This window comes from Emericellopsis atlantica, assembly GCF_019669845.1.
Source record: "Emericellopsis atlantica unplaced genomic scaffold F5Z01scaffold_12, whole genome shotgun sequence".
NCBI classification, from domain to species: domain Eukaryota; kingdom Fungi; phylum Ascomycota; class Sordariomycetes; order Hypocreales; family Bionectriaceae; genus Emericellopsis; species Emericellopsis atlantica.
In genome coordinates this window covers 421,861-444,167 of record NW_025764714.1, presented here as the reverse complement: position 1 = coordinate 444,167, position 22,307 = coordinate 421,861, and the positions used below count along the sequence as shown (strand labels likewise).

Sequence of the window (22,307 nt, the reverse complement as noted above, 5' to 3'; positions counted from 1 at the left end):
ACAACAGCCAAAAGCTGGTACAAGATGGATATCGGCAATTGCATAGACGTCATTGAAGCGCTGTTGATGCGGAAAGCAGAACGCTGGTGCAAAAGTTTCCCAAAAGCCCAGGATCCTCACATGAGAAAACTCGACCACGTCTTCCTACGTTCAACCTCTGAAAACCAGGGTCCCTTGAGACGACCGCTGATGTCGCCAGGACTGCTGCGATAGACAATGTCAAGAATGCGCCTGTGATTTTTAGAGAGGGTTTCGAGACGCCTGTAGAATCATGCTTGACTGTCGCTGAGCCCAGACCGAAAGAGGTGCCCCATTGAGAGTTGTCACGGAAGATGCAAAGCGTATTACAGAGTAGTAGCTGAGCCGCCATTTTATTATTAGCCGCGCTGACTGGGGCTGGTCTGAGCCGAGCTGGCATTGAAGGATGATAGATCTCAGAAGTCAAGCTTCAATGTGGTCATGGAAATACCAATCAGGGTGAACGATACTGGCACATGCATCTACACTGGCGGACAGACCCAGCGGCAAATGCGCAAAAGGCGAATAACGCAGCTCATGTTGGTAAACAGATTTCCTACCTAGGAGGCGGATCAGTCAAACCGATGGAAGCGCGGATTTGCAAAGCCAACGCTCCTGTTCGCTGCGAACAATTGGCATGACTCTCTGGGCTGCCCCTCCAGCGAGCGGGAGCTCCGAAAGACCTCCGATGCGTGGGCACTCACTCTAGTAGACGGCGAGTCACACAAGATTCGTCGCTACGCTTGAGTCACCAGAGTCTGAACAAACTATGAACAACTCCATTTATTATGGAGTGGATGCCCAATGCGTGATCCACTACTACATGGTCCAACTTTTTTTTTGACGACTGACGCATGTGCAAGAGTGATATTGAGACATCCCAAGAGTACAATATTCAACTCACCAGGCACAGACAGACCATAAAAAATTGCCCCGCGCCGCCGATATCGACAACGTACGTCAATTTCCATTGTACACCTTGCTCACTTTGCATTGTACAACATCGCCGCGATTGATCGACCCATTGGTGAGATCTCACTAAGCTCTCAATAGAAGCATCCCTCCCAAGACCCTTTCCGATCTTTATACCATCACATACACACATCATGCCTGGTGTTGATCTGGCCCCGCTCGTGGCCGACGATACTCGAAGTAAGTCACTGCTCGACCATAAGGCATGTTCCATTGTTAACATGGCCCAGTCCTCGGCCAGGATCCCCTCATCCCCCCTGCCCTTCTCAGCTCAGAGATTCCTCTGCCCGAGAATGCTCTCCAGACTGTCGTCAAGGGCCGCGTCGAAGCCGCTGAGATTGTCACCGGCAGTAGTGACCGCCTTCTGGTGGTAGTCGGGCCATGCTCCATCCACGACCCAGCCGCCGCTCTCGAGTACGCTGCCCGTCTCAAGGAGCTGTCCGACAAGCTGTCCAACGACCTGTGCATCATCATGCGGGCCTACCTCGAGAAGCCTCGCACCACCGTCGGCTGGAAGGGTCTCATCAACGACCCCGACATTGACGAGTCCTTCCAGATCAACAAGGGCCTCCGTGTCTCGCGCAAAATGTTCGTGGACCTCACCTCGAGCGGCATGCCCATTGCTAGCGAGATGCTCGACACCATCTCCCCCCAGTTCCTCGCCGACTGCATCTCCGTGGGTGCCATTGGTGCCCGGACGACCGAGTCCCAGCTCCACCGCGAGCTGGCCTCTGGCCTCTCCTTCCCCGTGGGCTTCAAGAACGGCACCGACGGCAACCTTGGCGTGGCCATTGACGCCATCGGCTCGGCCGCCGCGAAGCATCATTTCATGGGTGTCACCAAGCAAGGCCTGGCGGCCATCACCCGCACGAGCGGCAACGAGCACGGCTTCGTCATCCTGCGCGGCGGAAGCAAGGGGCCCAATTACGACAAGGAGAGCGTGCAGGCCGCCAAGCAGACCCTGACGGACAAGAAGCAGAAGCAGGCCATTATGGTCGACTGCTCGCACGGCAACTCGCAGAAGAACCACAACAACCAGCCCAAGGTCGCCAAGGCCATCGCCGAGCAGCTGCGCGAGGGAGAAAAGTCGATCATTGGCGTCATGATCGAGTCCAACATCAACGAGGGCAACCAAAAGGTGCCCGCAGAGGGCCCGGCTGGCCTCAAACAAGGCGTCAGCATCACCGACGCCTGCATCAAGTGGGAGGACACTGTCACCGTGTTGGAGGATCTCGCGGCCGCCGTGCGCGCTCGCCGCTCGGTCAATGGTTCGTAAAAGGGAATGTAGCGGGTTTTATGAGGCGTTCAAAAGAACATTCGAGACACAATGTGATCGTGTAGACAATAAGATCTGTTCTTTTCTTTTTCTTCAATATCGAGATGCTCCATGTCATGCCAAATGAAAGCAAAGATGGAACGTCACCTGCCCGACACGGGTGCGTAGTTGACGTCTTGCCTCGCAAACGACCGCTCTTCTCGCCACGTCCTGGCTTTCCGGAAGAGCGCCCAGCCGAGCAGCCCAACGACACCGATGATGAAGCCCCAGACAATGATCTTGTCCTTGTTGCTATCGCGCTGGAAGCACATGGTCATGACGTCGTCCTCGGTGGCATCCTCGCAGATGTCGATGCCCTGCCCGAGGCAGAAGCTCTTGGTGCACTCGGAGCAGGACGTCGATGCGGTGCGCGGTTCGATCTGGAAATCCCCGAGGTCGATGGATCGGCGGGGCAAGGCGTCTGAGCCTTCGGAGGCGTGCTCGGGTCCCAAGGGGATGATGGTGCTGTTCTTGAAGCATGTGCACTTGCAGAATGTCGGTGCCCCTGGATACGTGTCAGTTTGAACGTCGCTAGCAAATGTGCTATGGCAGCCTACCCGCCGTGACCAGCGCGACGAGTGCCGCAAGGAGCAGGCACAGAGATAAGATGCGCGACATATCGTGCAGAGGTTGCTGAGATCAATGCCGAACGTAGCAGCGGCTGGCCGCGGGAGTTTGGAGGTGGTCATGACCGGACCTGTGGCTGAGGCGCGCCTTCTAAGCTGCATCAGCCACAGGTACCCCACCACACGAGTACAGCCACGCATGATTGGCCAACGACCCAAGTCAGAAAAGTTACGATCGCGACCTCGAACAGACCGACGGTCCTGGCAGTTCTCGAGGCAAACACCTTGTCCCATCACCACGAAAATGCCCCGAATACCTGCGGCACGGGCGCTCGCGCCTCTACGGAGAGCATTGACTTGCTCAAATTCCATTCCTTTCCTCGCGACGCGCGCCATCTCGACGACCCCTTTCCCCCGGGCTCTCTACAAGACACGCGATGGGACCAAAGTAGCCCCTACCATCCCGGAGAGCCAAGCCGTGGAGACCGAGTACAGCCCCTCTGAAGAAGAGATTGATGCTCTTCGCGTGCAAGAGGAGGAGTCTCACGGACCAGGGCTCGCCGTCCCCAGCCAGCTGGTCGAGACCCCTGCGGAGCGGGAAGCGAAGGCTCTGCACCCCGAGTACGAGCCCGCCCGATCTCTGCAGGAGCTCGGCGCCTTGCCCGGCGTGGAAAACTGGTGGGAGAAGGAGGAGCACTGGGGGCCGGAGAGCCAGTTCAAGGGCTTCGCCCGTACCGGCACGCAGGTCCAGCAGGAGGAGCCCGTCATTGAAGTGTACCTGAGGCGGGCGCTTGTCGAGGTTCTGGCGCTGAAGCAGGCTGGAAAATGGGACGAGTGGGCGACAAAGGCCTGGCCGAGGCGAGGCGATGACCAGTTCCGCGCGACGCTGGAGATGGACATTACCGAGTCAGGCGAGCTGAAGCAGGACGCTTCGCACATTGTCGCGGAGCTCACGACTGGGGAGTCGGATTCGCCGTCAGAAGGTATCACGGAGAGCGAAGGGCAGGAGATTTTGGCAGAGAGGCAATGGGACTCGTCATGGGCCCAGATTCCCCTCGACGCAGCGACCAAATTCGCAGTGAGTCTATTTGCAAAACACGATACACGCAACATCCATAACTGACGCAAAGCTCACAGCTTCGTAAACGAGTATACCAGTTCAGCGGCTACCTGATCCCCGACTCCCGCCTCGGCGCCGCGCACAACGTCGGCCACCTCCTGGCCCTCGGCTGCAAGAAACCCAAGCCTGCCCACCTGGCCTCGATCCTCGAACAGGAGGGCGCCTACGACGCGCTGTCCAACGTCAAGGCGCACGCGCAGAAGATCAGCTTTGTGGAGAAGGAGAAGAGCATCGGTCGCTGGAAGGTGATTGAGGAGGAGCTCAAGGCGCGCGGGCTGCCTGTGCTCGGGGCGAGCGACGCCGCGCCGAAACACAAGGAGCAGAGATGGATCATTAGCACATTCCGTAACGTGAAGAGATAAAAGGGGGGGCGGAAGGTGTACGCATATGTGTAATATGTATTATTGTAACTACTATATTTTCAAATCGCATGACGAGGATTCACGCCAGGCGTCGCAGCCACGAAGCTACTGATCCAACCACAGCTGTCCGTAGCCCGTCCCGTTGCCGGGCTCAACATCAGCGATCTGAGGCGCGGCAAAGGGGAACCCACTGTATTCCCAGTTGCCCTCCAGCTCGGGGTACGGCGTCTCGCGAAAGGTCTTCTGGATCTTCCTGGCGCTCTCTAGGAAGCGACTCTTGACATCCTCGTGGTTGGGGTCGGTCAGCTTGCCGTCCTTCTTAACCAGCTGACCTTCGACAATGACGTGGAAAACATCGCCGGGGTTGGCGTGCAGCATGACGGCAGCGACAGGGTCGACCCAGCCCAGCATCGACCACGAGTCCTTCGCGTTCCACACGACGACGTCCGCCTTGGCGCCAGCCTGAATGACACCGATGTCCTCCCTGTGCAAGGCCTGCCCTCCAGACCTCGTCGCCAGAAGGAAGGACTGCTCGACACTCATGGGGTTGGTGCTCGGAATCTCCCACTTCTTCATGACGTCGTCGAAGAAGTCGTACCTGGCGGTCTGCAGCCACAGACGAGCCTGGGTCAGGATGTCGGCCGCAAAGGTAAAGTGCGTGTCCACACCGAGCGCGGCCTGGTCCTGGATGAAGCGGCTGTGAGGATGGGTGTGGCCGTAGTGCATTTCCGACTCGGGCGTGATGGACAGGTACTGGCCCGTCTGGCGCAGCAGCTGGGCGTCGTTGGCGGTGATGAAGCTGCCGTGGGAGAAGACGACGGGGATGGACGTGTTGAGGATGTCGAACCGGTGCAGGTCGGAGGGGAGGTTGGTGATGCCCCAGGGTCCGGCCAGGGAGTGCGTCGTCACGACGGAGACATTGTACTCGTTGGCCAGATGGGCGATCTGGTGCGTCTCTGGCCCGGGCGTGGGACCCCACGAGTCGTACGAGATGCCGAGCTCGACTGGTGAGCCGGCGTACAGATCCGACTCGGCGATCTCGCGAAAGTTGGGGAACTGCATCTCAATGGTGTAGTTGAGGCTCGTGATATTGTGAAAGGTGTAGGCCCAGAACACACGGGCGCGGCTGTCAATGGACGCGTTGAGCCCTGCATACGCCGTGTCGTTGGACCACGTGTGGTGCGCATGGTCGAGGACGGTCGTCACGCCGGCGTCGAGGGACTCGTACATGCCGACGAGCTGGCCCAGGTAGACATCCTCGGCGTCGAAGCTGCTCGCGGCCGCAAACTCGCCATACCGACCAAAGTACTCGGCGAGAGTGGTGTTGGAGGCAATGGTCTTGAAGGCCGTCTGCCAGCCGTGACGGTGCGTGTCGACGAAGCCAGGCGTGATGATCTGGTCGGAGACATCAATGGTGGTGGTGTCATTGGGCAGGTTGCGTGGCCAGGGGGACGAGTTGACCGAGGCGATGCGATCGTCGGTGATGAGCAGGGAGCCGTTGCGGACCACGTCCAGGCCATTCGTCTCGTTGTTGAAGGCGATGATGGTGCCGCCAGACAACAGGGTCGAAGCAGCACTGGCCGTGCCCACGAACGCAGGCAGTATGGAGCGCATGTTGGGCTGATGGATGATTACTGGTAGGGAACTATCATCGAGTGAGCGCACGCATTTGGCGTCGGCATGGCATCATGCTTCATGTTCTTATATTGTCTCCAATGATCCACCTGCTGTAGCTTGACCGACACGCTTTTGCGCACAAGATCGAGCGATACCTAGTTTGTAAGCTGTCTGTCATGATCAACGACCCGCCTACCGGCACTGGTGGGTGGAGTTGCTGCTCAGGTCCAGCCGTGAAGAAACTGGGGACGCCCCATGATGAACTCTGAAGAAGCCAATGGCCATACTTCTTCCGTGAACAACGTCAGAGGCTTCGAACAGGGGGGGGAGGGAGTTTTCTCCGATGCAGTCCACGATCAGCCAGTAAAAGCCGCGCGGGAGGAAAACATTGCGCAGAGTCGATGATGATGCCCTCGCCGAAATGGGACGTTGCTGCGCTCGTGGGCTGGGCATGAGTTTCCAATGACGTCGCCTGCAGGCCTAGACGGACCAGATCTCGCGATCACAAACAGGGTCTGACTCGAGCAGCTTCAAGTGCTCTTGGCCTTGCTGACGATGCGGCCTGGGATCCAGCCTCGGTGCTGAGTGTAGGAGCGTTCGTTCGCACAAGTCCATGTCGCTACGCACCGGAGTAGCTGGGCGCTTCGAAACAATCTCATCAGTGAGCGATTGTCTGCTCCGCTTGTCAATCTCAGTCTCTCCCCGACCCGCTCTGTTGCCCCGTATCCCTGGACACGCTCCCTTGTTCGTGTGCTTTTGTCTCGCTTCGAGTGGACGCGAGACGAAGGTCTCTGCCGACGACATGTTGAGAAGCCTAGGACAACATGTCCAATGCCTGCCAATAGAGCTCCCGCCGCTGCTAGCCATGTTGTTCGTCAAGATAAGCTCAACCTCGCCCCTCCTTGAATCCATGTCTTGCATGAGTAGCGTCGGCACACCGAGGGTGCCAGAATCATGTCAGCAGGCTGTCTGTCACAAACAGCTAACCAGAGCTTACACCATCATGATATGATGAGCAGAGGGTATTGCAATGAGAGCAGACCCAATCCGTCTTTAGAGGTCATGAGTGATCACTTGAGTGCTCTTGCAGAAGCCGGCACTTGATACAGGGTCGCATCCACTCGAGCCTCAAAGAAACAAGACCAGCTTGCAGTAAATACAAGTGCCCCCTTTTTCTGTCACGCCCATTTAACCTTCTTTGCTCACCTGCCTATTCCATCGGCAACACCCTGAATAATTCTAGGATCTTTTTCTTCCAACCCCGCGAGCTCCCAACCGCGTGGGCCAGATATAGCAAGTAACATTGCGTGCGGAATGGGGCGTCAAGAAGGTACTTAAGCCTGCTGGCCGCCGTTGTAATGGCTCCTGAGCGTTTGTTCTACGTTCATCTCGTGACAGGACTTCCTCACCATGAAACTGACATCTACCGCCGTACTGGGCTTGGCCACTGCCGCCTCAGCCAAGGTGTGCAAGCCCAAGATCGACTCTGCCTCCCTCCAGGCCGACATCAAGACCGAAAAGTGCGTCTGCCACGTTGGCCAAGTCTTATAGATACAAATACTAACAAAGTTAGCCTCTGGAAGCATCTTGAGAACCTCAACGAGATCGCCTTCGAGGTGGGCAACGGCAACCGCGCCTTTGGTCTCCCCGGCTACGAGGCCTCGGTCGACTACATCTGGTCCCAGATCAGCAACGTCAACGGCACCAAGGCCTGGAAGCAGGACTTTCCCGCGTGGTTTGGTCAGGTCACCTCCGTCTCCCTCAGGATCGACGAGGAGGATTACTACGTCTATGGCCTCACGTACTCCCCCTCCACCCCGGAGGAGGGCGTCGAGGCTGAGCTCGTGCTGGCGCCCGAGGGCGCGGACGGCTGCGACCCTGCCAACTATCCCGACGTCGAGGGCAAGATTGTCCTGACGCAGAGATTCCGCTGCCCGACCGGTGGCACGCTGGCTGGCCGTGTCGCGCCAGCTGCGCAGCTGGGCGCCAAGGGCGTCATCATCTACCACGACCTGACCACCACGCCCACAGCTGGATCACTTGGCGAGGTCAACCTGGACAAGTACGTGGCCGCCGGCTTCATCCACAAGGCGGATGGCGAGGCGCTCAAGGCGCGCATCGAGGGAGGCGAGACGGTCACAGCCCACTGGCAGCAGACCCAGATCGTGGAGGAGCGCATCACCCAGAACGTCTTTGTCGAGACGGAGCAGGGCGATCCCAGCAACGTCATCATGGCAAGTTGAATCCCCCCTGAATCGACGTAGAGTGCGCGCTGACACGAAACAGCTCGGTGCCCATCTCGACAGCGTCCAGGCCGGCCCCGGCATCAACGACGACGGCTCCGGCACCTCCCTCATCCTCGAGATCTTCAAGGCCACCCAGAACTACCGCTTCAAGAACAAGCTCCGCTTCGCGTGGTGGGGGGCCGAGGAGAACGGCCTTCTTGGGTCCGAGTACTACTGCAGCACCCTCGAGACGGACGAGGTCAATAACCTCCTCGCCTACCTCAACTACGACATGGTCTCGCGGGGCTACTACGGCGTCAGCGACAATGACGGTCGCGCCCATGGCAGCGTGGCGCCCAGGGGCTCCGAGGTGATCCAGGACATCTACCTGGACTGGTTTGCCTGCCAGGGGCTAGAGACCACCCCGGCCATCCTGACCAACGGCTCGGACTATGCCTCCTTCTGGGGCATCCTGAACAAGCCGTTTGGCTTCCTGAACACGGGCACGGGCGTCGCCCAGGATGATTGCTACCACCAGGTGAGCTGGCTGCACGAGCTCGTAACCCCAAAGACTGTACTGACGTGACTGTGCTTGCCAGGCATGCGACACCATTGACAACCCGGACGAGAACGTCATCACCAACAACGCAAAGGCCGCCGCGAACATGGTCGCCATCCTCTCCATGGAGGGCCACGAGCTCATCCCCAAGGACTCCATCAACGCCACCATGCACATCTTCGGTCTCGAGCGCCGCGCCCTGGACATTGAGGAGCTCCTCGCCAAGGGCGAACACTCCCTCGGCTGTGGCCACGAACTGTAGACGGCGGGGAGGTGTGATGAGGCTTACCCTAGCAAAGAAGTGCATGCCAGGCAAGGTGTGAACACAAAAGTAGTAATGATCAGTATTCATGAAACAAGGCTACCCGTCCCTGAACGCCGTATGACCTGTATCCCATACCCCAGCCAGAAAGGCCGCCCGTCTACGCCAGAGAGTCGCCGTTGATCAGGCGCGCAATGAGTACATAGGTGAACAAGAGGGCGCCGGCAATGAGGTACTTGTGCCGCGACATCCACCCGCGGCCCGCGTCCCTCTGCTGCACCACTGCATCCACGACATTGTGCCCGCTCGAGCCCCCGAGACCGAGGGAGGTTTTGGCGCACGAGTTCTTGTCCGCGCCCGCGCGCCGCCCCGTGGCCGTGTCCACGTCGTTGCTGGCCATCCACTCCCAATTCGCCTTGTCGACCTCGGGCCACTCCTCGCGGAACCGCTTGCCGCCGTCGCCGGCCTTGGAGGACGACGTCTTCTCGAGGTGGGAGCCCCCGGCTGTCGAGTTCCACCAGCGGGACCGGTCCGCGAGGAGCTTGCGCTCCGCGTTGGATGCGTAGACGCCGCCCGTCGTCGCCTCGTTGCCGGCCATGAAGGACTGGAGACCGATGAGGATGGTCGAGACCTCCCAGGTCGGGTTGAAGCCCTTGGGATGAAAATCGGAGATGGACATGCAGATGCGCTTGGAGGGCTCGAAGCGGCCGGACGGGGTCTTCATGACGACGGTCGGCCCGCTAAAGGGGTAGTTGTCCGGGAAGGTGAGGACACCCCAGTACTGGCCATCGGCGTAGGGCGTGTCCTTGGGGCCGCCGATGATGTAGTGCCACCTGCAGAATGGTCAGCGCCATTGAGGAGGGGGGAGGTGGTGGAAGTGCCTACTCCAAGATGTTCTTGTCGCTGGGATGCGCTGTGATCGAGGGGGGCAGCTTGTCGGCAATCGTTTGGTATTCGCGGGTCAACTGGGTACGCAGTCAGTTATTTGAAGTCATTACCGTTGCTCTTCAGAGTCGTACCCGCTTCTGCGCAACCTTGAGGCTCATGGCTGCGGCCCGATGGTGGGTGGCTGCGTAGGGAGTGTGGTGGCCGATCCGCACGATGACGGTGGTCGCGTGAGTTCGAGGCGCGGTATGGAAGATGGAGAGTGCAAAGAACAGTGTCGAGTCCAGAGGAAGGGCGTGCGACAATGAGTACCAGAGACAATATGTTGCAAAGCAAAGATTACGCAGCAGAAAGCAAAGATAATGTAACAAAGAGGTGGGCGGTGCTGGGTGGGTGGATGGATGGTTGAACAGGAAGAACGTCAGAGCCAAGGGACCTTTGGGACCGATTGACTGTCTGGCATGGGCTGGACTTGGAGTGTCACTTGGGGGTCTGTGGCTGGGCGGGTTCACTGTGGCTGGAGCAGGGGTCAAGCCACACGCTACCAGGTAGGCAATCACGGGACATTCAGCATTCACTGACATCAAAGCTTCGTCGCGTCGCCTCGCGGTAGCTGAAGACGATAATTCCAGCAACCATGAGCGCACCTCTCACAGGGGTATGTTTCTCCACTCGCAGCCACTCTCAAGACACCTCCAGCTAACGACAAATAGGGCTTTGACCCCTTTGACAAGCTCAATGCCGACACTTCGTCTCTGCGGCACGAGGCTGAGGCGCAACCCGAGTTCAAGAACGTCCAGGATGCGGCAAAGGAGCAGCGGATAGCGCAGCTGGTACGTGAAGCCATGGGTGCGCGCGCCGCAGCAACGTAAACTAAAACTCATGGCCAGATGGCGGACCAGTCCCTCCAGCCCATGACCGTCAACGAAATCCGGATACACGGCGCCTCCAACACACGTCGCGGCTTTCTCGATCCCCTGTTTGGCCCATTGACGGCGGGCAAGGACAGCGCACCCGCCACGATCGGCGAGGTGATGGGCAGCTTGCAGGTTGCGAACAACAAGATTAGCAACCTCCAGATCTTCCAGCCGAACCCCGAGATCTTCCTCACGTCCTCCCAGCAGACCGATCCCTCGACGAGCCCGACGGATGTCGACGTCGACGTCAAGGTCCGAGAGCTGCCTCGCTTCAAGCTCCAGACAGGGACAGATGTAGGGAATGGCGAGGGCTCTGCCTATGGTTCGCTCCTATGGCGCAACATTGCCGGCGGCGCAGAGATGCTCTCGCTGAACGCCAAGACGGGGACACGCACGCGGTCGGCCTACAGCGCGAACCTCAGCGCACCGGTAATGAGTGACCCCGATCGGAGAGTCGCCGTCGAGGCGCTCTCGTCGGCTGCCGAGAAGCCATGGGCCTCGCACGAGGAGGTGGTCAAGGGAGGCAGCATCAAGTACCAGTGGCTCAACGCTGTTCGGGACTCCTTCTCCGTGGAATACGCTGGCGCGTGGAGGCAGGTCACTGGACTGGGCGCCGGCGCCAGTCCCACGGTTCGCGGCGACGCTGGCGACACAGTCAAGAGCGCGGTGCGATCTACATTCTACAGGGAGCGCCGAGACAACCCCCAGCTGCCGCAGAATGGCTACGTGGTTCGCTCTGCGTGGGAGCTGGCTGGTGTCGGCCCTCTAGGCGGCGATGTGGCCTTCTCCAAGAGTGACGTCGAGGTGGGAGGCGCCGTGCCCATACCACTTCCCGGTGTCGAGGGCAGGTCAGGGGCATCGATCGGGGGCGGTCTGCGGATGGGCATGTTGTACCCCCTGCCTCTGGGATTGGGCAACGGGAGCACGTCTCAGCCGAGCCGCATCAACGACCGATTCCAGCTCGGCGGACCAACTGATGTGCGTGGATTCAAGCTTGGTGGCCTAGGGCCGCACGACGGGCACGACTCGGTGGGAGGGGACGTCTTTGCTGCGGCCAGCATCAATGCTCTGTTGCCATTCCCCTACAAGGGCCCTGACTCTGGTCTACGATTTCAGCTGTTCGCCAACGGCGGCCGTCTCGTCAGCCTGCAGCCAAGGGAGGGAGGCCGCAAGACAGGCGACGCGGGCATGAGCGCGGGCGCCGTGGGCAGAGGCATGTTGGATGCCGTGGCAGATCTCTTCAGCGGTGTTCCCAGCACAGCAGCCGGAGTTGGGCTCGTGTACGCGCACCCGGTCGCGAGGTTCGAGTTGAACTTTAGTCTGCCTCTGGTCCTGCGGCGGGGGGAGTTGGGGACAAAGGGGTTGCAGGTTGGTGTAGGGATCAACTTTCTGTAGTAATTAGACTATGTACACCTTGTAAAGTAACATGTAACTTGGCTTGTCTACGGACGCCGCCTAGATCGCTGGCCACGTTGTATGTAGCTGTACGTCGTTTGCGTTCTTGCATAGTGTTTCGTGATGGCCACGCCACATTTGAAGCTGGCTCGCGATGGACAGGATTTCCCATGTTTTCATGTTCAACCACAAGGAAGACCCAAGCAGCCGCGCCACGGCATTAGCTAGTAATGGTGATAAGGTCCGGATCCCCATGTTGCAGATTGTACACCGGTGTAGGGTAAGCTCAGAATGCTGACGGCTTGTGCCTCCTCATATGTGCACGCATGAGCGTCATGCCGCCATGGCACACGTCAGCTATGAACTGTGAGTTGGGATGGATGAATAATAGACCGAAGCCTGCCACAGCCGGCTGAAACAATGCAGCGCAGCACGGTGCCTGGTTCATTGCAACGCAACGCAGCGCGTGGCGGGGCGCCGGGTTGCACTGCGAGCCCGGTGAGATCTTGCCGACCGGAGATTCCCCCACTGGCTGTGATAGCGGCGGACTTTTACACATGGCGGGCGGATCAAGCTTAATTAATTCCATGTGCTGGACTCCAGACTCCAGTCACCTTCAAACAAGTATGCGCAGCGAAGCCTGTTTTATCACGTGGATCAATCTGAGCTGGCGCCCAAGTGTGTACAAGTATTTTGCTCATCGTAGCACGCACCTGCGCTGACGGGAGATTATCTTGCTCATCTTGCTCACTACGTATTATTATATGTAGTTAATGGAAGCTGGACGGATTATGATTCCTTTTAGGCAGGGTGGTGGAGCATGGGGCTGGCGGAGTATCGGACTGCTCCAAGACCCCGTCGACCCGAATGCGATGCGCCGATGCACACAGTCTTCGGCGCGTTTCGTCAATGGCTTTACACAGGGTATGGGCGCAACGGCTTGAAAATGGAGAATCCTCTTGGAGACGATTATCCGCAATGTCGCACAGGTGCCGTGGAGATATGGGATAATCGACGGAAACTTCACAGGGACTAATTATTAGAGTCTAGGGCCAGGGACTGGACCTCCTGAGAAAGAAAGCCGGGGCCAAAGCCCGAGGACTAAAAGTACCTACTACAGTGGCCTCGCTGACCTCCCATTGGACAGGCTGCGTGCAGCTGGAGATCCGAGGGCGGCCGACGTGCCCTAGAAGTATTTAACTTCATCAGTAACCTCCTCACAGAACCAGAGCGTCGCCGTCGTGAGTGAGTGAGTGAGACTCGTAAGCGTGCGTGCGAGACATGAGCACATTGATGGCGACAACAGGACACGGGAGCGGAATTGTCTTGGAAAGACAACACGTCGTAGCTCCAGGTGTCCACTGCTCACGTAGGGCACTCGCTCACTCGCATGCAGATGCTGCGAGATCCAACGTTGTAATCGATCATGGCCACGCACTCTGGGAGGCTCCATCGTCCCGCCGGTTCGTGAATGTATCCGATTCCGAATCATGGTGACGGTAAGTCCAGACTGTGATGACATTGCGCGAGCTACATATATAATGATCAGTACGTGAGCAAGGCATCGATCAATGAACTCAGTCACTGCCGCATCCGTACTAGGCGGCGCTGCAGGCCTTCGGGGCTCGGCGCCTGGGGCTCGGAGAATGACCCGCCACTGCGATGCGCTAACCGGAAGCGGAACTATAGACATCAAATTCGAGATGGTGGGCGTATAAGTAGCGTCTCAGCAACTCATCGATGGACTTGTTGTCAAGGAGAGCAGGCAGGGAAATAGATAATATACCAACTCCGCATGTCCGTGCGTGCTTTTGCTCAAGGAGTCAAGGACGATCAGGCTCCCGCAATTACACGTATCGTACCAGAATCCGCAGTGGCGGACAGAGCTGGGTGCTGGCGGTGCTTCGGGGCGATGGTAGACTGCGAGGGGCCCGCCAGCGGTCCATATTAATTATTTTGGTCGCCCTGGTCCGAACCCCCAATTTCTGTCTGTCGTGCCTGCTGCTTTTATCAGTTATCTCGGCCCCCCTTCCTGGATCTGATCTGATCTGACCTCTGTCCTCCTCAAGCAGTGCCCGTTGTTTACTCTGGCCTCTTGACTTGATCTTCTTACTCTCCTTCCTGCCCTCTTTACCTACCCTTCTAATTACTCCTTACTACTCTACGCCTGCCACCACAGGCCAAGGAGACGCGTCTGCCAAAGCGCGACGACCAACTGCTTCGCAAAACGAACCTCGCCACTCTAGTCTACAGGCCTCATCTGCTCGCTCATAGGGACCACACGCGGCAGCATGACCACCCCCTTTGGCGCTGGCGGCAACGTCAATGCCGCCAAGGCCTCAGAGGGAGCCCCTCTCACCTCGGCAACCCATGGCCAGCACGATGGCCACGATGAGCCCCAGTCCTTCTCTGCCACCTCAAAGGTCCCGGGCAGCACGGACATTGACGACGCAGAGAATGGTCCCAGGGACGCCTCCCCGTCCGACACCCTCAAGGGGGACAGCTACGACGACGGCGAGGAGGACGATGGCGCCGAGATGAGGCGGCGGAGTTCCGTCGTTCAGGCCCTTGCACGCAGCTACTCGAGGACGTCTGGCGTCGCCGGCGGCAACCCCTTCTTCGCTGGCGAGGACTCGCCCCTCAACCCGGCCTCGCCCAACTTCAACGCAAAGCACTGGGCCAAGTCCATTGTCGAGCTCGTCCACCAGGATGGCGCCAACTTCCGCTCCACCGGCGTCTGCTTCCAGCACCTCAACGTCCACGGCTTCGGCGAGGCCACCGACTACCAGGCCGACGTCGCCAACGTGTGGTTGGGTCTCGGCAGCCTGGCCCGCAAGCTCACCGGCGGCGGCAAGCAGCGCATCGACATTCTGCGCAACTTTGACGGCCTTGTCCGCAGCGGCGAGATGCTGGTGGTTCTTGGACCCCCTGGATCCGGCTGCTCCACCATGCTCAAGACCATTGCCGGTGAAATGAACGGTATCTACCTGGACGAAGGCTCCTACTTCAACTATCAGGGTAAGTCAACTTAGTCTAGATCGCAACTTTGGCGAACCCTCCCTGTCTCACCTCGAGCGGCTGCGTGGAACACCACGGAGTGACCCGAGACACGAACTCGCTCAGAGCCTTATTGATCTTGCAGTGACTGACCTCAGTAGGCATGGACGCAAAAGAGATGCACACCCACCACCGCGGTGAGGCCATCTACACCGCCGAGGTCGACGTCCACTTCCCCCAGCTCTCCGTTGGCGACACCCTGACCTTCGCCGCCCGCGCTCGCCAGCCCCGTCAGCTGCCCCAGGGCCTCGACAGGAACGCCTTTGCCGACCATCTCCGCGACGTCGTCATGGCCATGTTTGGCATCTCCCACACCATCAACACAAAGGTCGGCAACGAGTTTGTCCGTGGCGTGTCCGGTGGTGAGCGTAAGCGTGTCACCATCTCCGAGGCCGCCCTGTCCGGCGCGCCCCTCCAGTGCTGGGACAACTCGACCCGTGGTCTCGACTCGGCCAACGCTATTGAGTTCTGCAAGACCCTCCGTCTGCAGACCGAGCTCTTCCACAGCACCGCCGTTGTCTCCATCTACCAGTCGCCCCAGTCGGCCTACGATCTCTTCGACAAGGCTGTCGTGCTCTACGAGGGCCGCCAGATCTTCTTTGGCCGCGCCGACGCCGCCAAGGCCTACTTTATCAACCTGGGCTTCGACTGCCCGGCTCGTCAGACCACGCCCGATTTCCTGACTTCCATGACCGCGCCCCACGAGCGCGTGGTCCGCCCTGGCTTCGAGGGCAAGGCCCCGCGCACCCCCGACGAGTTCGCCGCCGCCTGGAAGAGCAGCCCCGAGTATGCCGCTCTGCAGGCCGAGATTGAGGAGTACAAGGTCGCCCACCCCATCGGCGGCCCCGACGCCGAGGCCTTCCGCGCCTCCAAGAACGCCCAGCAGGCCAAGGGCCAGCGCGTCAAGTCCCCCTACACGCTCTCGTTCATCCAGCAGACGCAGCTTTGCCTGTGGCGCGGATGGAAGCGCCTCACCGGTGACCCGACCCTCAGTCTGGGCGCCCTGATCGGCAACACCATCACCGCCCTGATTATTGGCAGTGTCTTCTTCAACCTGCAGGACGTGTCGAGCAGTTTCTTCCAGCGCGGCGCCCTGCTCTTCTTTGCCTGTCTGATGAATGCCTTTGCCTCCGCTCTCGAGGTGAGCCTATTCCGGAGCCCCTGTGTGATTGGATTTGCTGACAGAAGTAGATTCTGACCCTATACGCCCAACGACCCATTGTCGAGAAGCACGCCCGTTACGCCCTGTACCACCCGTCCGCCGAGGCCGTCGCCTCCATGCTCTGCGATTTGCCCTACAAGATCACCAACACCATCGTCTTCAACCTGGTCCTATACTTCATGACCGGTCTGCGACGCGAGCCCGGCCCGTTCTTCTTCTTCCTCCTCATCTCGCTGTTCACGGTCCTGTCCATGTCCATGATCTTCCGCACCATTGCCTCGTCTTCGCGCACGCTCTTCCAGGCCCTCGTGCCGGCCGCCCTGATCATCCTCGATCTCGTCATCTTCACCGGCTTCGTCATCCCCAAGTCTTACATGCTCGACTGGTGCAGCTGGCTCTACTATCTGGACCCCCTGGCGTACGCCTTCGAGTCCCTCATGGTCAACGAATTCCACAACCGCCAGTTCCCCTGCGACGAGGTCGTCCCCAGCATGGGGCCCTACGCGGACCGGCCCTTTGCCAACAAGGTCTGCAGCTCGGTCGGCGCCGTGCCCGGCCAGGACTACGTCGACGGAGACGCCTATGCTGCCTCGCAGTTTGACTACCACTGGGAGAACCGCTGGCGCAACCTGGGCATCATGATCGCCTTTATGATGTTCTTCCTGGTCACGTACATGATTGGTGCCGAGCTCGTCTCAGAAAAGAAGTCCAAGGGTGAGGTTCTCGTCTACCGTCGCGGCCACAAGCCCGCCGCCGCTGCCCTGGCTGAGAAGAAGCACTCGGACCCCGAGGCCGCCATGGCCAACATTGGCCCCGTCGTCACCGCCGAGCGCAGCCGCGGCCAGAACAAGGAGGGCGCCATGCTCCAGCAGCAGACCTCCGTCTTCCAGTGGCACGATGTCTGCTACGACGTCAAGATCAAGAAGGAGACGCGCCGCATCCTGGACCATGTCGATGGCTTCGTCAAACCCGGCACCCTCACCGCCCTCATGGGTGTCTCCGGTGCTGGCAAGACCACCCTCCTCGATTGTTTGGCCGACCGTACCAAGATGGGTGTCATCACCGGCGAGATGCTCGTCGACGGCTCCCCCCGCGACACCTCCTTCCAGCGTAAGACCGGCTACGTACAGCAGCAGGATCTCCACCTGCAGACCACGACCGTCCGCGAAGCCTTGAACTTCTCCGCCATCCTCCGTCAGCCCGCCGACGTCCCCAAGGCCGAGAAACTCGCCTATGTGGAGGAGGTCATCAAGCTTCTGGACATGCAGGAGTACGCCGATGCCATTGTCGGCGTGCCCGGTGAAGGCCTCAACGTCGAGCAGCGTAAGCGACTCACCATCGGTGTCGAACTCGCCGCCAAGCCCCCACTGCTCCTGTTTGTGGATGAGCCGACCTCGGGTCTCGACTCCCAGACCTCCTGGGCCATTCTCGACTTGCTGGAGAAGCTGACCAAGGCCGGCCAGGCCGTCCTCTGCACCATCCACCAGCCTTCCGCCATGCTCTTCCAGCGCTTCGACCGTCTCCTCTTCCTCGCCAAGGGTGGCAAGACCGTCTACTTTGGCGACATTGGCGAGAACTCCAACGTCATGACCGACTATTTCCAGCGCAACAGCGGCCTCACCTGCCCCGAATCCGCCAACCCGGCCGAGTGGATGCTCGAGGTCATCGGCGCCGCCCCCGGATCCCACTCGGACGTCGACTGGTTCAACGCCTGGCGCACCAGCCCCGAGTACGCCGCTCTCCAGACCGAGCTGGAGCGCATCAAGGCGGAGCGCGCCGGCACCTCAGGTGCGCTCGAGGAAGACACGGGCAGCTACCGCGAGTTCGCCGCCCCCTTCATGGTCCAGCTCAAGGAGAACCTCCACCGCGTGTTCCAGCAATACTGGCGTACGCCCGTCTACATCTACTCCAAGACGGCGCTCTGCACCCTGGTCGCCCTCTTCATCGGTTTCATCTTCTTCGACGCGCCTAACTCCATTATGGGTCTCCAGAACCAGATGTTTGCCATCTTCAACATTATGACCATTTTTGGTCAGATTGTGCAGCAGTCCATGCCCCAGTTTGTCATCCAACGTGATCTCTACGAGGCGCGCGAGCGACCCTCCAAGGTGTACTCTTGGAAGGTCTTCATGCTGTCCCAGATCATCGTCGAGCTGCCCTGGAATGCCCTGATGGCCGTGCTGATGTACTTTTGCTGGTACTACCCCGTGGGCCTGTACAACAACGCCGTCCCGACCGACGCCGTTGCCGAGCGTGGTGCCCTGACCTTCCTCTTTCTGCTCATGTTCATGCTCTTCACCGGTACCTTCTCGACCTTTATCATCGCCGGCTTCGAGACCGCCGAGGGTGGCGCGCAGATTGCCAACGTCATGTTCATGATGTGCCTCATCTTCTGCGGTGTGCTCGCCTCGCCCGACGACATGCCTCGCTTCTGGATCTTCATGTACCGCGTGTCCCCCTTCACCTACCTCATTTCCGGCATGCTCTCTGCCGCCGTGGCCAACACGGACGTAGTGTGCGCCGACAACGAGTTCCTCCCCATCACCGCCCCGGACAACACCACGTGCAGCGAGTACCTGGACCTCTGGATCAACGGCGCCAACGGCCAGCCCGGCGCCGGCGGCTATCTCCGCAACCCAGGTGCCGAGTCCAAATGCGAGCTGTGCCCTCTGGGCACGACGAACCAGTTCCTGGCCGGCGTCCGCGCCAACTACGACGACCGCTGGAGGAACTTTGGTATCCTCTGGGTGTACATCTTTGCCAACATCGTCTTCGCCCTCTTTGTCTACTGGTGGGTGCGCATGCCCAAGAAGGCCAAGACCGCCAAGAAGGACAAGAAGGAGACGGCCACCACCGTGCAGTCCCACGTCTCCGACGAGAAGACGGCGGCGGCGCGGCAGGCTTCGGCTGGATCCGACGAGCCCGTGAAGGAGGTGAAATGAGCGATACACTCTTCTGCCATATGTTACATACATACACAGCAAAAAGTCACATACCATCTTACGATATTTTCCCACATATTTTCTTTTTACTCATGGTTCTGGAGTTTTCATCCCCCTCACCCAGTGTTTGGGAAGTCGTGGCTCGTTAGATGATGCCCCCTCCCAATGTCTCTTGTTTTCTTGGCCTCCTCGTGTTAGACGGGAGTTGCTACTTGATGGGTCCATATCTCTATAGAGAATAATAAAGTTAGACAATCCAACTTGAGGCTCACTACAAGTGCAACCTTCCCTGTGTCGAATTCAGTAGATGACGTCCGCTGACTGACGCTCCCGTGACAGAGATCTCGTTCCAACTTGCGAGACATGTCTCCCCCTATCTGCGGGCACTATTAGAAGTAGTTCAAGTTCGGCCACTGCAGGCAGCCGCCTGCATGCATCCCGTTCCTTGCTTTCCCACCATCCACGCCCACATGGCAGATTGCCAAATGCCCATGCAGGCAGGCAGGCAAGCAGGCAGGAATGTGCAGGATTCAGCCTGGCCGACACGCCACCGCCGCCAGTCGTAGGCGTGTCTCTCACGCGTTCCATAACGCGGGGTACTACGCGTTGACATTGAGGCGGCACAACATTTGCGCCTGGCGTAATCCAGATCCAGATCCTGTTTGATGGATTGATGGATTGGCAGGTTCTTGTTGAGGGGTTTCGTGAAAGCCTGAGCGCCATGTGGTGGCGCCGCTGGGCGTTGGGGGCTTCAGCTGGGAAAGTGCCCTGCGTCCTGCAGCAGGGGTTTTAAGGGTTCCTGTGCGTGCCTGGACGGATGGACGTGTGATGATCACACCAATGGGCGGGCGATAGGAAGGGCAGTCAGTATGTACCAGACGCATCGACCATGTCTGTAGCGAGATTCAGTCGTTAGAGTGCACATGTAGCGAGTTGGCAGGCCTCTACTGCGCTGTCCGTATTGCGCTGTCCGAGCTTCACAGCGTTGCACACTGCAAACACCAGCTACGACCATATACCCAAGTCCACTATTGGCGTCGATGCATCGCGCGGGAGATGCACGCTGCGAACAAGTGGTCCGGAGCGTTGTTAGTATCACTCTATCAGATAGAGTTTCCTAAGCTTGTGCTGTGGAGGGATCGAACGACCTACTACTAATCATTAGTCCGGGATGGATGGAGATAAAATCCCCATCAATCACCGATCTCCAAGATGCTTGCTTCAAGCTTGACCGGTCGGTCCACCGTCTGCGCAATGGAAGCGTGCGGCCCAGCTGCAGGTTGTTCGGTATATCTACGTATGAGCGCGCATGTAGGGAGATAACCCGTTGTATCCGTACTCTGGAGTCTGGCCATCGTTGCTCGTGCACAATCCTGGTCCGTATTATGAGCGAACACTCTGAACAGCGATCGACTGATTGCTCGACCCAGCAAAGTGGTCACCGTTGATGGCGTCCGTCGGGGCGGGAACGACAGGGATGCAGTTTGTGCCTCTGCGCTTGTACCGTGGGTCCGAAGTTACTTGGTGTGCTCCACGAACGCGCCGGACGCGTCTGTAAACAAGGAAACAGATTGTCCTCTGTTCGGTGCTCTTGTTTCACGGCAAATCGTGTCTCAGAGTGCGCAAGTGGTATAACAGTTACGGCAGTGATGCTGATGCTGATGACATGTTACACGTAGTACCACTCCTGCGTCAGCGTTGGAATGTCGCCCGCCCTGTCCTCTGAGTCGCGACTGCCGGCTCAGGGGCCGCCACCAACGGGAAACCCAACAGGGTTTAGCTCCAGGCACATGACTGTGATTGGTTCGCGGAAACACACCAGCGAGCCGTAGCGGCTTCCAGGGGGTGGCTATAGCAGGGACTCAATTGATGGTAATCTTCCAGCACGACTCTTGAGAAACTGGTTTCTCGGAAACATGAGGGGTTCAAAGGAGGAAGGTGAGCAACGTCTGTGGTTCCGGTTTGTGTGGATGAATGCTGCATCCATCAACCAGCCCGAGCCATTCGTGTTGCGAGCAATGGCCACCTTTGCTCGAGTCAAGAAGGGGTTGTACACAGTCGCTGTTTGGATTATATCACGTCACGTTGTCTAGAAAAAGCCCCGAGTCTCAGAGACACTGTCTTACTTGAGGATGAGAGATGATGATGAACTGCCACAAACTCAAACACCATGCTCCAGCCGCGGAAAAAGGTGTCACCTCGCAGCACTCTGTTTTCGAGACTGATGTGTCCGTTGAATACTCGTACTCCAGTGTGTGCTACATATTACAGCAGGATCAGCTTGATGGGCTTCATCCACATTACTTCGCTACCGCAAAGGGAGTTCTCTACATGAAAGATAGGCTGCTCTGCTCAATCAAGTCCGCCAATGAAGACACAGATCATGTCAGTATCAGTGACCGGATTATATCAGTCGCATCTAAGACCCCTTTCGTCACGGTCATCAAGAAAGAGCCGCGATCCATATCAAGATCGGAAGGCTGCGCTCTAGATAGGCACAAAAAGAGAAAAAAGTGCCTTGGTAATCAAATGATAAAACCTCGCTTTGACGGCATTGGGAAATGCATGCATGCGGCAGCAATTAATCCCAGCATAAGATACATACATAGGTTGCGTCCCTGACATGACGGCGCCTAGCTGCATCATGTAAGGAACACCCTCTCTAAAGGCTGTGAAGTGTGTGAGATGTCAGCTCCGTTCGTTGGCGAGATGCTGAGATGATGAGGCAAAAGTCTTTGCTTTTGGTGTAATTTGGACTCGTTTCTTTTGGCTCGTGCCAGCCGACGAAGGCATGCGACAGGCATGATACGCGAGACTACAACAGGCTCCGTGCCTCCAACTTGGATCGCAAGCGTATCTAATGCACTACCTATCATGACTTGCCAAAACACTACGTACCGAGGGGAGAACAAAAAGGCGCCAACTAACTTACT

At 58.5% G+C, this 22,307-nt stretch overlaps 8 protein-coding genes across 8 annotated transcripts; 5 read left to right on the top strand and 3 right to left on the bottom strand.

Moving 5' to 3' along the window:
* Window positions 1-771: 771 nt before the first annotated feature.
* On the top strand, window positions 772-2,607 carry F5Z01DRAFT_90520 (uncharacterized protein). The gene is made up of 2 exons (XM_046267207.1): window positions 772-1,170; window positions 1,221-2,607. Exons 1-2 carry the CDS (start codon window positions 1,125-1,127, stop codon window positions 2,264-2,266), a joined length of 1,092 nt encoding a protein of 363 aa, XP_046118641.1. The 5' UTR covers window positions 772-1,124; the 3' UTR covers window positions 2,267-2,607.
* On the bottom strand, window positions 2,410-2,923 carry F5Z01DRAFT_673860 (putative MFS transporter; the record flags this gene model as incomplete). The annotated part of the gene is made up of 2 exons (XM_046264981.1): window positions 2,410-2,810; window positions 2,863-2,923. The coding sequence occupies 2 exons, from the start codon at window positions 2,921-2,923 to the stop codon at window positions 2,410-2,412; spliced, it is 462 nt and encodes a 153-aa protein (XP_046118640.1).
* A 221-nt stretch (window positions 2,924-3,144) lies between these two features.
* On the top strand, window positions 3,145-4,446 carry F5Z01DRAFT_654651 (uncharacterized protein). Its single transcript, XM_046263437.1, has 2 exons — window positions 3,145-3,949; window positions 4,009-4,446. The coding sequence occupies exons 1-2, from the start codon at window positions 3,176-3,178 to the stop codon at window positions 4,351-4,353; spliced, it is 1,119 nt and encodes a 372-aa protein (XP_046118639.1). The 5' UTR covers window positions 3,145-3,175; the 3' UTR covers window positions 4,354-4,446.
* Window positions 4,227-6,208, bottom strand: F5Z01DRAFT_90421 (uncharacterized protein). Its single transcript, XM_046267205.1, has one exon. It carries the CDS (start codon window positions 5,965-5,967, stop codon window positions 4,459-4,461), a length of 1,509 nt encoding a protein of 502 aa, XP_046118638.1. The 5' UTR covers window positions 5,968-6,208; the 3' UTR covers window positions 4,227-4,458.
* A 928-nt stretch (window positions 6,209-7,136) lies between these two features.
* On the top strand, window positions 7,137-9,096 carry F5Z01DRAFT_90524 (aminopeptidase Y). The gene is made up of 4 exons (XM_046267208.1): window positions 7,137-7,490; window positions 7,544-8,204; window positions 8,257-8,733; window positions 8,795-9,096. The coding sequence occupies exons 1-4, from the start codon at window positions 7,381-7,383 to the stop codon at window positions 9,014-9,016; spliced, it is 1,470 nt and encodes a 489-aa protein (XP_046118637.1). The 5' UTR covers window positions 7,137-7,380; the 3' UTR covers window positions 9,017-9,096.
* An 80-nt stretch (window positions 9,097-9,176) lies between these two features.
* F5Z01DRAFT_636191 (ubiquitin-conjugating enzyme) lies at window positions 9,177-10,062 on the bottom strand (the record flags this gene model as incomplete). The annotated part of the gene is made up of 3 exons (XM_046262197.1): window positions 9,177-9,849; window positions 9,902-9,981; window positions 10,036-10,062. The coding sequence occupies 3 exons, from the start codon at window positions 10,060-10,062 to the stop codon at window positions 9,177-9,179; spliced, it is 780 nt and encodes a 259-aa protein (XP_046118636.1).
* A 77-nt stretch (window positions 10,063-10,139) lies between these two features.
* F5Z01DRAFT_90447 (surface antigen-domain-containing protein) lies at window positions 10,140-12,356 on the top strand. Its single transcript, XM_046267206.1, has 3 exons — window positions 10,140-10,559; window positions 10,615-10,734; window positions 10,792-12,356. The coding sequence occupies exons 1-3, from the start codon at window positions 10,539-10,541 to the stop codon at window positions 12,211-12,213; spliced, it is 1,563 nt and encodes a 520-aa protein (XP_046118635.1). The 5' UTR covers window positions 10,140-10,538; the 3' UTR covers window positions 12,214-12,356.
* A 1,850-nt stretch (window positions 12,357-14,206) lies between these two features.
* F5Z01DRAFT_90375 (ABC transporter ABCl1) lies at window positions 14,207-19,638 on the top strand. The gene is made up of 3 exons (XM_046267203.1): window positions 14,207-15,231; window positions 15,372-16,411; window positions 16,462-19,638. The coding sequence occupies exons 1-3, from the start codon at window positions 14,505-14,507 to the stop codon at window positions 19,372-19,374; spliced, it is 4,680 nt and encodes a 1,559-aa protein (XP_046118634.1). The 5' UTR covers window positions 14,207-14,504; the 3' UTR covers window positions 19,375-19,638.
* Window positions 19,639-22,307: the final 2,669 nt, after the last annotated feature.